The 16159-nt window shown below is 45.3% G+C and overlaps 1 protein-coding gene and 1 pseudogene across 1 annotated transcript; one reads left to right on the plus strand and one right to left on the minus strand.

The window, feature by feature from the left end:
- The window catches only part of LOC147985022 (KH domain-containing protein HEN4-like), an 84465-nt pseudogene that overhangs the window by 31861 nt on the left and 36445 nt on the right, over positions 1-16159 (plus strand).
- LOC147985024 (uncharacterized) lies at positions 5115-11953 on the minus strand. The gene is made up of 3 exons (XM_087545664.1): positions 11762-11953; positions 11069-11677; positions 5115-5276 (listed from the first exon to the last, which is right to left on the minus strand). The coding sequence occupies exons 1-3, from the start codon at positions 11951-11953 to the stop codon at positions 5115-5117; spliced, it is 963 nt and encodes a 320-aa protein (XP_087401790.1).

A 16159-nucleotide genomic window follows, 5' to 3' on the forward strand; every position in this document is an offset into this window, starting at 1 on the left:
TGTGGTATATGGCAGCGGTGGTGGTATATGGTAGCGGTGGTGGTATATGGATAGAGATTGATGGTGGTATATGGATACGGATTGGTAGTGGTATATGGATAAGGATTCAGAGCGGTGGCGGATAAGCAAAAGTGGTAGATGGGCGATGATGATGGTGCGGCGGCGGCGTGACAACTTATGACCAGAACTCGAAACTCTAAAAGACTAGACTCTAAGACCAGCAACTTGACACGACGATGCAACCGCAAATTCAACAAAGCAAAAACCCTAAAAAGATTATGCAAAGGCTCAGATTGGTTCGGATATGATGAACTAACCCTAATTTTTTTTTTGTGGCTTTTTCGTGGACTGTAGGTATGAAGAACAGACTCAATCTAATCTACGAAAAACTGTAAAATCTCACCGAGCAACCTGGAAATCTGATACCACTTGATAGAGGCAAAGGTGTCCCGATGTTTCGATGAGATGGTGGCTATCGTTTTCTGTGGGAGTCGACCTTGACGATCCGACTACGAACGTGCGAGACGTCGCGCCTTAGCAATCGCTAAACCAACTTCCGAGGGGTTATTGACCACGCCGGAGCACGATCAACCTGACCACGAGGGCCTGTTTCCTGCGAGCAAACGAAGAACAAGCAAGAAGCTGAGATTGCAATCTGGATATTGCGAATATAAGATGAAAGCTTTATTGATCAAGGTGGGGTTCTGTGACGTCTTGGTCTGGTCGTTGGACACAAACGAAGTACGCGAAGTTGCAGCTATGGCGAACTTTTAATCTAAACAAAACCCAAGTCTAAACGACGCCCTAAGGGCTGTATATATGGAGGAAGAGAGGGGAATTTCGTGGCCCTTGAGGGTGGGGTCCGAAACCAACCCTAACTCTTGTTTCCCCACACATACGGACTCTAAAAATAGCCTATACTTAAGTATTTCGAAATTACATGGGCCTGGCCCATTAATAAGGTGACGCAGCACCTAGAATAGCCTATGGACGAATATTATGAAGTGGCATCTTGAATATTTCGTCCAAGGCTTCATGCACTCCTTATGGCGGCTTCAAAGTCCTGAAATCATCACTTGTAACTCCGTTCTTGATCCCCTTGCGCATGCCATCAACTCCATTCGTGTTCTTGCTCCAATGTTCATCCTTCTCCAAGCTAGGACCTTCATTTGTAAGCAAAACAAATGTATCCAATTTAGGCAGCATCATAATCTCATGAACATTAGAATCATTACCAAGAAACGAAAGTACCTGGTAATTTAATTGGTGTGCGCGAGCTCTAGTAATTGGTCCAGTATATGTAACAGTAGGGGCTGTGGGTGTAACAATGGTATTGATGTCCTCATCATAACAACTATAAAATTTGATTTAGGGCAGAACAGTACCATAACCAAAGTATGCTCATGAGGAGTTTCCGGAAATGTTGTTCGTTGCTTCCGGCCTCATTTAAACTTGACTAGATGGGTAGTTTTCTTTTGCTTCACCCTCTTGCCATGTTTAACAACATTTAATATTGTTGGGTACAGAAACGAGATCAAACTAAATAATTGATGCGGTGCTCCGTCAATATGCAACTCGTTGCATATTGAGCTCCACTTAATTTGTAGTGTTGGTTGTTGCACTTTGCCATGCCATGCCCTCTTTAAACCGGACATGCATCATTCTTGTTTGCGCATCCTGCCATGCCTATGTGGTGGTTGTTTACTATGTTGTTTTCTTCTTTCCGGTGTTTGCTTCTTCGGGTTGGTTCCGTTAACGTCGTGTTGTGAGGATTCGTTCGACTACATCCATTTGTCTTCTTCATGGACTCGTTCTTCTTCCTTGCGGGATTTCAGGCAAGATGATCATACCCTCGAAATCACTTCTATCTTTGCTTGCTTAGTTGCTCGCTCTTTTGCTATGCCTATGCTGCGATACCTACCACTTGCTTATCATGCCTCCTATATTGTTGAACCAAGCCTCTAACCCACCTTGTCCTAGCAAACCGTTGATTGGCTATGTTACCGCTTTGCTCAGCCCCTCTTATAGCGTTGTTAGTTGCAGGTGAAGATTGAAGTTTGTTCCTTCTTGGAACATGGAGATGTTGTTCCTTGTTGGAACATGTTTACTTGTTGGGATATCACTATATATCTTATTTAATTAATGCATCTATATACTTGGTAAAGGGTGGAAGGCTCGGCCTTATGCCTGGTGTTTTGTTCCACTCTTGCTGCCCTAGTTTCTGTCATATCGGTGTTATGTTCCCGGATTTTGCGTTCCTTACGCGGTTGGGCTATAATGGGAACCCCTTGACAGTTCGCCTTACATAAAGCTCTTCCAGCAATGCCCAACATTGGTTTTACCATTCGCCACCTAGCCTTTTTTTCCCTTGGGTTTCGCGGACTCAAGAGTCATCATTATTTTACCCCCCCCGGGCCAGTGCTCCTCTGAGTGTTGGTCCAACCTGTCAGCTGCCGGTGACCACCAGGGGCAACTCTGGGCTGGCCTACCCGTACCTAGGACAATCTGAGTGTGCCCTGAGAAAGAGATATGTGCAGCTCCTATCGGGATTTTTCGGCACATTCGGGCGGTGTTGCTGGTTTAGTTTTACCCTGTCGAAATGTCTTGTTGTACCGGGATATCGAGTCTGATCGGAATGTCTCGGGAGGAGGTCTATTCCTTCGTTGACCGTGAGAGCTTGTCATGGGCTAAGTTGGGACACCCCTGCAGGGATTTGAACTTTCGAAAACCGTGCCCGCGGTTATGGGCAGATGGGAATTTGTTAATGTCCGGTTGTAGATAACTTGAACCTTAACTTAATTAAAATGAATCAACAGTGTGTGTAACCGTGATGGTCTCTTTCCGGCGGAGTCTGGGAAGCGAACACGATGTTGGAGTTATGCTTGACGTAGGTTGGTTAGGATCACTTCTTGATCATACTTTTATCGACCGTGCTTTGCCTTCTCTTCTCGCTCTCATTTCCGTATGTTAACCACCATATATGCTAGTCGCTTGCTGTAGCTCCACCTCATACCTTTTACCTTTCCCATAAGCTTAAATAGTCTTGATCGCGAGGGTGCGAGATTGCTGAGTCCCCGTGGCTCACAGATACTTCCAAAACTAGTTTGCAGGTGCCGTTGAACCGAGCAGGTGAGGCAACCAAGCTCAGGAGGAGCTCGATGAAGATCTTGTCCTTGTGTTGTTTTCGTTCTAGTTGATCAGTAGTGGAGCCCAGTTGGGGTCGATCGGGGACCTTTGTCGCATTTGGGGTTCTTCTTTTATTTTGGTTCCGTAGTCGGACCTTGATTGTACTTGGATGATGTAATGCTTTATTCTTGTAATTGGGTGAAGTGGCGATTGTAAGCCAACTATGTATCTCTTTCCCTTATGTATTACATGGGTTGTGTGAAGATTACCTCACTTGCGACATTGCTTTCAATGTGGTTATGCCTCTAAGTCGTGCTTCGACACGTGGGAGATATAGCCGCATCGAGGGCGTGATAGCCAGGCCCATGTATTTTCGAAGTACTTAAGGATAGGCTATTTTTAGAGTCCGTATGTGTGAGGAAACAAGAGTTAGGTTTGGCTTCGGACCCCTCCACCAAGGGCCACGAAATTCCCCCTCTCTCCTCCATACATACAGCCCTTAGGGCATCGTTTAGACTTCGGGTTTTGTTTAGATTAAAAGTTCGCCATAGTTGCAACTTTGTGTACTTCGTTTGTGTCCAATGACCAAACCAAGACGTCACAGAACCCCACCTTGATCAATAAAGCTTTCATCTTATATTCGCAATATCCAGATTACAATCTCAGTTTCTTGCTTGTTCTTCGTTTGCTCGCAGGAAATAGACCCTCGTGGTCAGGTTGATCGTGCTCCGGCGTGGTCAATAACCCCTCGAAAGTTGGTTTGGCAATTGCTAATGCACGACGTCTCGCACGTTCGTAGTCGGATCGTCAAGGTCGACTCCCACAGAAACGATAGCCACCATCTCATCGAAACGTCGGGACACCTTTGCCTCTATCAGAAGTTCATATAATACTTACCTCTAGGGAGAGCCTGCTTTAGTAATTTTTTCGGCTCTTCCAAATTGTTAGACAAATAATTATGGAACAGTAATACAATTACAGTAGTTCTGCAATAGTGCAATACTACCATTTTTCTCACTAATTGTGAAAATATTTGGATGGTTAATCTTTATACATCAGTACAACTTTTAACATTACTTCCCCAACCTTCTCAACTCAGCATCTTTTTCTAAAAAAAGAAGTCTTTCTGTGCAGAGTGTCACTTTAAGTGTAATAATGCTCAAAACAATTAATTTTAGCATAAAGTCCCGCAGCAACGCGCGGGGCATCATCTAGTTAGTCTATATTTAGTTTTCTTACACCTCAAGTCAAGTCATGTGTAATATATATATGCCTCTTGGGCCTTTAATAAAATTAAGTTGCTTTTCTAACATGGTATTAGAGCTTAGGTTATTTTTTAGCACGCGCAACTTGTGCAGATCCAATTTTGCGCTGCCGCCAACCTCCTCTCAGCCAGACGCTGCCTCCTCCCGTGATGCCGCCATCTTCCTCTGGCCGTCTCGCGCTCCCCTCCCTCCCACTTCACGTGCCCTGCCGTCTTGGTCAACGCCATCATTCTGGAGTCTGGATCCCATCGCCTTGAACATCGCCACCGCCCCGGTCAACGGCACCCCCGCCCTGGTCAACAGCGCCCCCGTGCATGTCTCCCACGCCAGCTGCGCTCCCATTGGCTGCTCTCCAAGTCTGCCGCTGGGACGATCGGCCCTTCCGCGAAGACCGTCGCTGCCACGTGAGGACCACCGTCCCGATTCATCAGCCATGCGTGTTCCCGTGTGCAGCCGCTCATGCAGCCGTGCAGGTGTGTTCCTCTCCTCCTGCTTTTGCTTCCGTGTGTGTGGTTGTTGCTATCTCCTGCTACGTGATGCTGCTACGTGGTGCTCAGATGCGGAGGTCAGAAAAAAATTAAGGTGTGGCGAAGTCTTAAGGAAAGAATTATTTTGATGCAAATCGAAAGAGTCAATACACATTACAACTCAACATGAAATACACTGAAAATGTAGGCATATTTCAATAGGAAAACAACCTAAAACATACCGATAATGAAGCTTTCAATGGCGTCTAGAAGACCCAGGCAATGGCAATGCCCTACCCTCATTCTGAAAGTCTTGCTTAATTTTACCAAGATCGATACTTTTGAAGATCTCTCGCTCAATATAACAAACCATCAAGTCATTAAGCCAACCATCGGTCATCTTGCTGCGCAACTCAGTCTTGATGATTGTCGGTGTCAAAACCGGCGGATCTCGGGTAGGGGGTCCCGAACTGTGCGTCTAGGCCGGATGGTAACAGGAGACAGGGGACACTTTGTTTTACCCAGGTTTGGGCCCTCTCGATGGAGGTAATACCCTACTCCTGCTTGATTAATATTGATGATATGGGTAGTACAAGAGTAGATCTACCACGAGATCAAGGAGGCTAAACCCTAGAAGCTAGCCTATGGTATGATTGTTGTGTATGGAGTTGATTCTGTCCTACGGACTACAACCCTCCGGTTTATATAGGCACCGGATAGGGTTAGGGTTACACAGAGTCGGTTACAATGGTAGGAGATCTAGAATATCCGCATCGCCAAGCTTGCCTTCCACGCCAAGGAAAGTCCCATCCGGACACGGGACGAAGTCTTCAATCTTGTATCTTCATAGTCCAGGAGTCCGGCTAAAGGTATAGTCCGGCTACCCGAACACCCCCTAATCCAAGACTCCCTCAGTAGCCCCTGAACTAGGCTTCAATGACGATGAGTCCGGCGCGCAAATTGTCTTCGGCATTGCAAGGCGGGTTCCTCCTCCAAGTCCTTCATAGAAGATTGTAAACACCAATAGTAGTGTCCGGTTCTGCAAAATAAGTTTCCACATATTGCCATAGAGAGAATAATATTGACACAAATCAAATCTGCTGACGTATTCCGCAGCGCGCTATCACACTACGGCCAAGTCCTTTACTCGAATCGTTTTTACTTTTCCACCTCAGCATGTTTTGCGAGGCGGTTTCCTTGGCACGTCTTGTCAAAGCAGAGATCGTATGCCCTTTTTACGGGATTCTCATCAATACGGACGTGGGTAACCCTAACCGCGCCATTGATTACGGCACTTGGAGATAAGCGAGTTTTACCAGGCTGGTGGGGACACGTAGTTGCGTCCGCCCATATAAGGGGATAAGAATCCACCCTTTCACCTACGCCTTCTTCCTCCTTTGCCTATCCATTTTCCGCGTACTCGAGCTCCAGCGCCCAAGTCCGCACTTCCCAGCTCTAACGCCGGAATGTATCCGAGCTCCAACGCTGGACTATGTATCCAAGCTCCAACACCGGACTGTATCCGAGGTGTCGTAAATCACCTTGGTTCAAAGAAGTTTTAAAGGAGTTTAGCCGAGCTTAATGCCGGAAATGCCCTCTATGGAGCCAGCCACTAGGCCCGAGCTTTATGCCAGGCTGCTTCCGAGATGGTGCACCACCCCGAATGTGGGCCGATTTTTTGTCAATATTTTATATTGGTGCAATTTATTCTCTGCCGAGATATATAGCCAGTAGCCCTCAAGGTGTGTATCGGTCTAAAACCCGAGATGCACATGAAGGATGACATAAGACTGCTGATCCCAGTAGCCGCTGAGACTCAGGTTGATTTGCAAAATCGGCCTGAGGATCAAGTCCTAGCTCGGCAGAATACTTCAGGACACTAAAAGCGGCGTGCTCAGTCCTCAAGACTCAGGTTGGGTGCGGCCAACCAACCTGAGGATCAAAATCTCCTCGGAAACTATATTGCACATAAAATTTTCTGCATTGGACAAGCAATGCAGTAGCCCCCGAGACACTGGTCGGGTGGTAACACCAGATCATGGGATCAATGTGCCCCTTTAATATTTGTAAATAATAAGCCCGAAGCCCAGTAGCCCCCGAGCCTTAATGCGGGCACGGGTGGCCGAATTAAGGATCAATATCCATAGTAAAATCACAAATTATGTGTAATGACTCTATGTATCCAAGTACTTTACGTCATTAATGCTCGGATCCGCATTGTACAAAACTTTGTTGACCAACCATCGGCTTCCACCTCCTTGGCCAGTAGCCGAGGAGTGTTTGTCCTACTTTATAAAGCCTTTATGAGGGCAAAGATTTACGACAAACAAGGCAATCTGGCCATACGGTTTTATAAACAAAGGTACGCAGAGAGATATGTTATATTACTGTTTAACAGAAGAAATGTATTCCAAAGAAAATAGTCCCGCTATCGGTTCCTTTCTTTGGGTTGTCATGCTAAGCATGATCATTAAACCTCAGCTCTAATGTAGGAGCAAAATATCGAGGATTTAGTTTGGGAGGCCAGTTAATAGCCCCCGGTAGTGTTCGGCGACAGTCGAGGTCAAGCCGTAAACACTTCGGCCAATGTTATGAATGGCCCGTCATAGTCATCGGATCACTGACCAGTTTACGCTTATTGTGACAGTCAGTTTTCGGCTTTCTCCACTAAGGTGCTTAACCATGTGAGCTGGAAGCACAATCGCAGTGGTTCACCCTTTGCACGCCTAGCCAAACAAAACGGAACGTAGGAAGCAAGTGCAGGAGCCGGGCAACCCAACTATTGACCGAAGACACAATTCGAAACCGATGCATATATAGCAATATCTGAGAATGTTTTTGCCGAATCCCTAAAGGTGTCCTGCGTTGCACTGCGAGACTAATGCTAGAAAAGCACAAATAGTTTAAAAGTGCCAAAAAAGCTTGGAAAACCAAGAAACGTCAGTAAAAACATGACGTCCGAACAATATCAAGTGTTCGGTGCCAATCCGAAAATTGGTCTTAGAGAAAAAAAAGAGTGCTTCTGTCGTGCTTTAACATTACACATCCGATCTCAAGACTTCAAGCAGGTCAGCCTACGGCTGGCTATTGACCACACACTCACGTCGAAAAAGGAGCGATAGAAAAAGACTTTGCAATGACCAAGAAGAAAACACATTTACTATAAAATAGCTCATATAAATTTAAGAGCCCCCAAGTGACTTGGGTGAAAGAATGATTTCATGTACCGAAGTACTTATATCATATCTATGTTCAACCGAACTTTGAACGTGTCTTAACCGACCGTCGGCTTCTCCCTCTTCGGTTAAGGACCGAAAAGTGTTATGTACTCCATCGGTCGAGAATATCGACGGTGTTTCCAATAACCAGGCAACCAGGCCATAAGGCTGTAACAGACAAAGCGCGCTCAAGGAACTTATGCTATATTACTGCGAAGAGTAAGAAGCATCTTCGAAGAAAATAGTACCCCCACCGATACCTTTCTTCGGTGCTCATTGTTATTATGAGACTTGTGCAATAGATTTTTTGTACTCATGAGTTCCGTTGTGTGCCGACCATCATTGAATAACTGTAAGAGCGCTAGCTTTCGGCTTCACCCAGTCTGAGGTCCGGCTCGGGTGACTCGATCGTGACAATCGTAGAGGTGCTCCCTTTACTCCCTAGCCGAACAATCGGGAACGTAGGGGTAAACACAGGAGCGAGGCAACCCAGCTTGCAAATCGCTTAAGTCAATATGGTGCATATTGTGGCATAATACATGAACAAGGAACGAAGCCGTACAAGTATAATCACATGCAAGAGGAAAAGCTTCATAAAGGAAGCCCCCAAGTGAATTGGGTCCTTGAATTTGTGTGTCACAAACAAAGTTTTGACAACGAAAAAATTTTACAAGCAACTTTTTTCCAAAAAGTATAATGCTTGGTCGAACCGAGCACAAGTTAAAAATTTAAAACTTTGAGCATGAAGGCAACTTAGCTGGTTAATGTGTTCGGTATTGATGACGCGGTCAGAGCTTGATGCGGGGCAAGGTTCCATCCCCAAAGCCGGTCCCGAGGTGGCGGAGCAAAGAGCTCGGCACTCCGAAATGGTGACATAGCACGATCAATGCGGACCGGCAGAGTGACGCCGAAGTCCCCGGATCATTTTCCTGTGCACAAAAAATAGTGCAAACTGGAGATAATAGTAATAATGATAAAAAATCATTGCATAATCAATAATTTATGCAAAGTGAATTATAAAAGAAATATGTCCTGGCGCCGAAGTCAATGTCGATGCAGGGTGTCGGCGTGATGCGGTAAGGGCGTGGCAAAGCCTGAATTCACAGGTCGGTCCGAGTTCCGGATGCGGCATTCGCCGGACTATGTACGGAGACTGACCGGACCACCATGCGACCATCGTTAATGCGACCACCATTTGATAGACCTGTGTACATATGATGGACAAACCAGAGTAATAATTCCTTGGGAAAAATTGAACCCAAACAAGCAAAAAATACTAGGATTAATAGCACCTGGTTTATTTGTTGTAGCAATACGAAGGGAGGTGATTCCCAAAATTGGGACTTGATCCGCACACCCGTTACCGGAGTAGGTTGATGAAGAGATGATGAATCCCCCGGTCCAGCCGAGATGTCGAAGCCTCGATGTCAGCCGATGAGTCGAAGTAGGTCGGCGTGATGGACACCAGCTTGAAGAAGCAATAGTGCGGCCCTGTCGATGCAGGTCGTGACGTGGTCGATGCCGTCTTGATGAAGCGACCGTGCGGCGATGCCAGTATGCCCGCTCCATGTAATCCGTGGGGCGGCGATGTTGGTGATGATTTATCCTTCGCGATGCCGGACTCTTGTTCGGCTTGCCGAGATGATGATCCGAAGAAGTTGAGCTCGGCTAAAGTGACGACGTGTCTAGCGTAGGTCGGCAGCCGTGGAGTAATATTGCCGGACTGGTTTGACACCAGCATGATGTTGAAGATCATGTTCAAAAGATCTCAAAGTTAGTGGGATGTGTTCGGGAACAAAACACAATATCCCATACAAAACTTCCTTTAAAAGGGATGTCCGAAATCCTGTTCATAAAAAAGATGAACTCGGGTCGGATTCGTTTTCGCACAGAAAACAGATCCGAAAAGTGATGCACTAATCGGAAGGTTCTCGGAGTTCGGACGGTCGGATCGAGCCGAAATTTTGAGAGGTGGTAGATATAGGAATTCCGCAGCCGATCAACGGTTGGATCTTTCAAAGGATGTTCGAGCTAGAAGCTGGACACCACGCCCTAAACTCATCCAAATTCCCATCCAGATTTGACAGGGCTCCGGTATATCGTGGATTGCCAGAGATTCCTCCATCGGAACTCGACGAAATTTTCCACGGTTGTTGTAGACTCAATTCCGCACAATTCCACCAAAGCGATCGTCAAAGCGATACTCGAGGAGGTGGTGGTGGCAGATACGAGTTTGCTGTCCAGAAAAACAGCACGGTCGCTTGAGGGCAATGTTGACGTTGAGCCCCCGAGCTCAATAGATGATTCCTCCGTGATCTTGATAGAGATCGAAGTTGATGTTTGATGAAGGCCCTCGTCCGAACATGGTGATCCGAATACGGGGCGCAATTCTTGGTCAAACCAAGGTGACCAGTCGAACTGGTGATGAAGACGCCGAAGTCGCAATTGATCTGCAGGCGAGCCATCGATCCTTTTGTCGATCACACAACGGAACTCTCAATGAAAGCACCAATGTCGGTGTCAAAACCGGCGGATCTCGGGTAGGGGGTCCCGAACTGTGCGTCTAGGCCGGATGGTAACAGGAGACAGGGGACACTTTGTTTTACCCAGGTTCGGGCCCTCTCGATGGAGGTAATACCCTACTCCTGCTTGATTAATATTGATGATATGGGTAGTACAAGAGTAGATCTACCATGAGATCAAGGAGGCTAAACCCTAGAAGCTAGCCTATGGTATGATTGTTGTGTATGGAGTTGATTCTGTCCTACGGACTACAACCCTCCGGTTTATATAGGCACCGGATAGGGTTAGGGTTACACAGAGTCAGTTACAATGGTAGGAGATCTAGAATATCCGCGTCGCCAAGCTTGCCTTCCACGCCAAGGAAAGTCCCATCTGGACACGGGACGAAGTCTTCAATCTTGTATCTTCATAGTCCAGGAGTCCGGCTGAAGGTATAGTTCGGCTACCCGAACACCCCCTAATCTAAGACTCCCTCAATGATTTTCATTGATGAGAAGGCCCTTTCAACAGTTGATGTCGCTACCGGTAGTAGCAATGCCAATTCAATGAGGCGATAAACAGTAGGAAACATAACATGCCTTTCAAGTTCAACCATCATTTTAGCTAGGCTTGCAATATCATGACAAGCTCTAAAGTCTTCAATTCTTCTCATAAGGATAATGAATAGATCAAGGTTATCTTCTATATGTTCATGTTCATAGTCAGAGAAGTCATCATGATAAATCTCTGTAAGCCTAGCGATCTTATTCAGGTTGAACCTAGAAAATGAATTTCTTGGGTCAAGACAAGAGAAGTTTTGGAGCAGCTCTGAAGATACCTCATTAAAACGATGATCAAACTCCGTGGTGATGGAGTCTATAGAAGCATAGAAGGTGTCCACACGAAAAAAATGATCAGTCGTGACATTGTTCCGTCCACCTTTTCTTGATTTACCCCACTTTGTAAAGATGTCATCCATACTTGGTATTGGAATGTCATTTTTGGTGCAAAAGGCTTTGACATCTTCTAAGAGTGGCTCCCAACCATCATTTCTCCAGTTGACCAAACGTGTTCTCACATCCGTAACCAATGACATTGCCTGAAATGAGAATTACAATTTTAGATGCATGTATGCTTACATGAACAAAATACATCTAACATGATCCATCACATATTCACATACCTGAACAACATTTTGATCCTTCTTTTGCAATAGAAGAGATAAATCATTTGTGATACGAAGGATTTTTAGCATCATCTTCAGGATGAACACAAAGCTAAAAGTCTCCATTTGATGAACCAAACCTCCTGCCCTACATGGAACACGCACATAATCCTCAACAATGCCCAAAACTTCTATGACTGCATCCCACATTGATTCAATGCGAGATAAGGTTGGGTAATGAGATCCCCATCTTGTGCCTCCAGGTCTGACCAACGATGTTTCTTGATTTTCCCTCTTCCTGTGGGCATCTCACCTCTCTCAATCTTATCCAAAAGAACTTCTTTTTGCCTGTCAAGCAATTTATCCTTCCTCTTGCAAGATGAAGTACTGAGATTGGCAATCATGGTCACATATTCAAAAAAATCCTCAACACCCTTGCAGCATCTCGAAACAGCAACAATTACCAACTGCAGTTGGTGGGCAAAGCAGTGGATATAGAAAGCATATGGGTTCTCATCTCGAATTAACTTCTGAAGTCCATTGAATTCTCCTCTCATATTAGACGCCCCGTCATATCCTTGCCCTCATTGTCTTACAACGACTAGACCGTGTTTAGCAAAAACCTCCAACAAAGCCTTCTTCAAAGAGGCAGATGTTGTGTCTATGAGATGCTTAATAGCTAAAAATCTTTCAACGGTCTCTCCTTTTTTGCTCAAATACCTGTAGAAGTAGATAGATAATTAGTTAACGCACTCTACATATAACAAAAGGAAAAAACACATAGACACCTAACATGCTTCAATACGTACCTGACAACCACGGCCATTTGTTCTTTCACCGATATATCACGACACTCATCAATAAGAACAGTGAAAAGATAGTCATCCATCTCTTCTTTGATTACATTGGTGACTGCAGTTGCACAATGTTTGACAAGTTCTTTTTGAATTGTCCTGGAAATCATTGTGGCATTTTTAGGACATAGCTCATCAAATGCAACCTTCACTTTTGGAATTCTTTCTTTGACCCAATCAAGCAACTCTAAAAAATTCCCCTTGTTCAAAGAAGAACTGGATTCATCATGTCCATGAAATGGTTCACCTTGCAATGCTAGATAACTTACAGTGCCCAGTGATGTATCCACACGAGTTTCATACTTGACAAGTGAACCTTGGCTGTAAGTTGTAACTTTACTTTTCACACTTGCCCTTTGATTTTTAAAATCATCGCATGTTGTTTTTGATATATTGTGGATGCTACATGGCCCACCAACATGTTTACGAAATGCCGCAACCGCATTTTTCCAACAGTCAAAACCCAATTTGGAGAAGACATCATGCACAAATTTATCATCTATTCGGTCATGCTTAAAAAGATAGCAACGGAAGCAATAAGCCTTATGCGTTGTTACACTATATTCTAACCAATCAAAGTCCTTATACCATTGTGGCCGGAAGCATCTTCCATCTCTATTTGGGGGGAAAGTGGAACTAGTTGGTTGAGTTGCACCCATTTGTATATAAGCAAATCTAACATCATCTCTAATGTTGGGGGCAAAACTATCAAGTGGAATGCGTAGTCCTGGATCACCATTTATGTAATCTTCACTAAAAATAGTTATACCTTCAACGCCGTGAACTTCAACATTCTCTTCCACTATAGCTTCGACGGAATCTGTAGTTTGTTCTTCCTTTTGTTCGGTTGGCATCAAATTTTCATGATCTACTTCCATGGAAGTCACTTGATCTTCATGATTGACATTTGCCGAAATATTGACACTTTCGTGGGTGCTTGGATTCGTTTTTGAGCTGCTGCCACTACCAATCACTTCAAATACCTTTTCAAATCTGCAATGACGAGATTCATATATCATTAAAATCTGCTTGAATGTAAGGCTTCAAGATGCTGTTCAAAACTGCTACAAAATTTCAGAAAAATGAGAAATTACCTCTTCCCCTTTTCTTTGAATTTGCTAGTCCCTTCCCCCTTCCTTCCATCTTCTGGCAATCTCGACAGAACAATGCCGGTTGGGCATCTTATTTCCTTGCATGTATATAATAATCTAATTTCTAAATTCTAAATCTGGAGTCTGGACAAATACACTAGCATGAATGAATATAAACAAATCTGGAGTTCTGGTTCAGAAACATCAGATCATGGAGAACTGACACAAGATAAAACGCCAATGCCCCAACAAAGTTCAGAGTTCAGACCTAGCCCCTAGGGATTACCAAAAAAAATCCCCGACCCCGACTGTGGTCGTCGCCCGCTGGAGCCGCCGGTGAAGCCCCTGTGCCGCCGAAGCCGTCGCCGGAGCCGCCGCTTGCTGCGCCGCCGGAGCCGCCATTGCAGGCGCCGCTGTGCAGCAGCCCTCCAAGCCCCCAGCCCACTGACGCCGTCGACTGCCCCGTCGTCGCGCCCACCTGGACCTCGCGACCTGCCCAGCCGCCGCCGCCGCGCTAGGTTTGGTCGCGTCTGGGTGGGTGGAGTTGGTCGCGTTCGCGTCGCGGCGTCGGTGTGTGTGGGCGTTCGTTTCTTTCTGTTTCTCTAGGTATACACTAGTGGGCGCTCGATGCAGAGCCCCATCTGGCCGCGGTCGAGGCTCCAGTCGATTTCTAGGCAGTACAAAAGTGATAGATATGTAGGTATAAATTTTTTTAGCCGAAAATCAAGGTATGGCGGACGCCATACCCTGCCCACCGGAGCCCTCCGCCAGTGGTGGTGCTACTACATGCTACTACGTTTTGCTGTTAGTCACCCATGGAAATAGTTCCACCTCCGCTGCTAGATTTTCCGTCTAGTATGTGTTTTCTCTTTTTCTATAATATACGCTACGTCCACCAAATCCATTGATATTTATGTTTTATCATGTCATGTGATCCCATCAAATTTTCGTCCATCAGCCTTTTTCTAGTCATTGTCCTTTCAATAGGATGTATGTGGCCTCTCTTTGCATTGTTGATCTAAGCCCATTCTCTTGCCGCTGAGCTTCTTTTGCCATCGATTTTCATGGGCCATGCTTCATTCTCTTGATGTGCCATCTTCTTTTGACAACCCATCTTCTCTTGATACTTTTGTTGTATCTTCTATAGATGCGGTGTCTTTCTCTAATGTGCCATCTCTTCGTTATCCCCTTTGGCGTCTCCACGGGTTTTGGAGACTCTTCATGCTACGATGACACTCTCAAGACGCGGAATTGTGATATAGGCAAGGGTCCCGATCTTTCGATGAGATGGTGGCTATCGTTTTCTGTGGGAGTCGACCTTGACGATCCGACTACGAACGTGCGAGACGTCGCGCCTTAGCAATCGCTAAACCAACTTCCGAGGGTTATTGACCACGCCGGAGCACGATCAACCTGACCACGAGGGTCTGTTTCCTGCGAGCAAACGAAGAACAAGCAAGAAACTGAGATTGCAATCTGGATATTGCGAATATAAGATGAAAGCTTTATTGATCAAGGTGGGGTTCTGTGACGTCTTGGTCTGGTCGTTGGACACAAACGAAGTACGAGAAGTTGCAGCTATGGCGAACTTTTAATCTAAACAAAACCCAACGAAAAAGCTACTAGATGGATCTACTTATATAGGAGCAAGGGGTGGCGGCCAAGGAGGTGGGAGGACGTCCCAAGGCAGCCTAAAACTAACCCTAGGTCGTACAAGGCTCATGGGCCCAAGTGGAGGTGATGCAACACCTTTGGGCTTGTAGTTTGACTCGGATTCTGCTGCAACGTCAGATTGTTTCGTCCGTAACTCAACGCTCCAGATGAATTTGAAGGTGGATCCAGTTGGGTTGGAAAGAGCACGAAATCTAGTTTCCAACAAAAAAAAGAATCACCCAATTCGGAGTCCGTATGAAAAAGTTGTTGGCGTTTTGAGTCAGGTATGTCTGTGCAGTCCGAATCTGAATCCAGAACGTGAGAGACTTGGACTCTATCTTCTCTTGGCCCAAAAGTGACGTGAGAGGACTTTTTGAACACAACCTAAACTTCTCCTTTTCCCTTGTCTTCATATGTGGATTGTACAAATGTCCCATACACCTGCAATTAGACAAAACACAAAAGTGTGTGAAGTATTTTTGTTCTGGATAACATAAATAGATTATTGAATAGTTTGCATTAGAAATCACCTGACAAATATGCATGTATGCAATGTTTTTGGTCGTATCCAAGGTATTTATGTCCTCATCATCCTCCCCTTTTTGAAAATAAAGCCGTCCTCGGCATTGCTTAATCTGAAATGTGGCTAACAAAAGAGACAAGGTGTACATGTTGTATATGTATATGTCATCCATTTTAACTTCCCTTGATTTTTGCACATATGTCACATGTATACATGAGTAAGTTTCATTGTTCATAAAATCTAAAGCCAAAAAATTATCACAGGAAGTAGAAGGCATGAAAATATTGGAACTCAG

The sequence above is a fragment of the Triticum urartu genome, chromosome 2A, assembly GCF_056163025.1.
Source record: "Triticum urartu cultivar PI428250 chromosome 2A, HENAU_Tu73, whole genome shotgun sequence".
Taxonomy (NCBI): Eukaryota; Viridiplantae; Streptophyta; class Magnoliopsida; order Poales; family Poaceae; genus Triticum; species Triticum urartu.

Excerpts from the sequence above, each read along its gene's own strand:
- LOC147985024 (XM_087545664.1), bottom strand. The coding sequence starts at position 11,953 with ATGTGGGATGCAGTCATAGAAGTTTTGGGCATTGTTGAGGATTATGTG. Across the intron at positions 11,678-11,761 it reads AGGATCAAAATGTTGTTCAG|GCAATGTCATTGGTTACGGA; the intron begins GTATGTGAATAT and ends TTCTCATTTCAG. Across the intron at positions 5,277-11,068 it reads CAATGAAAATCATTGAGGGA|ACTGAGTTGCGCAGCAAGAT; the intron begins GTCTTAGATTAG and ends ACAATCATCAAG.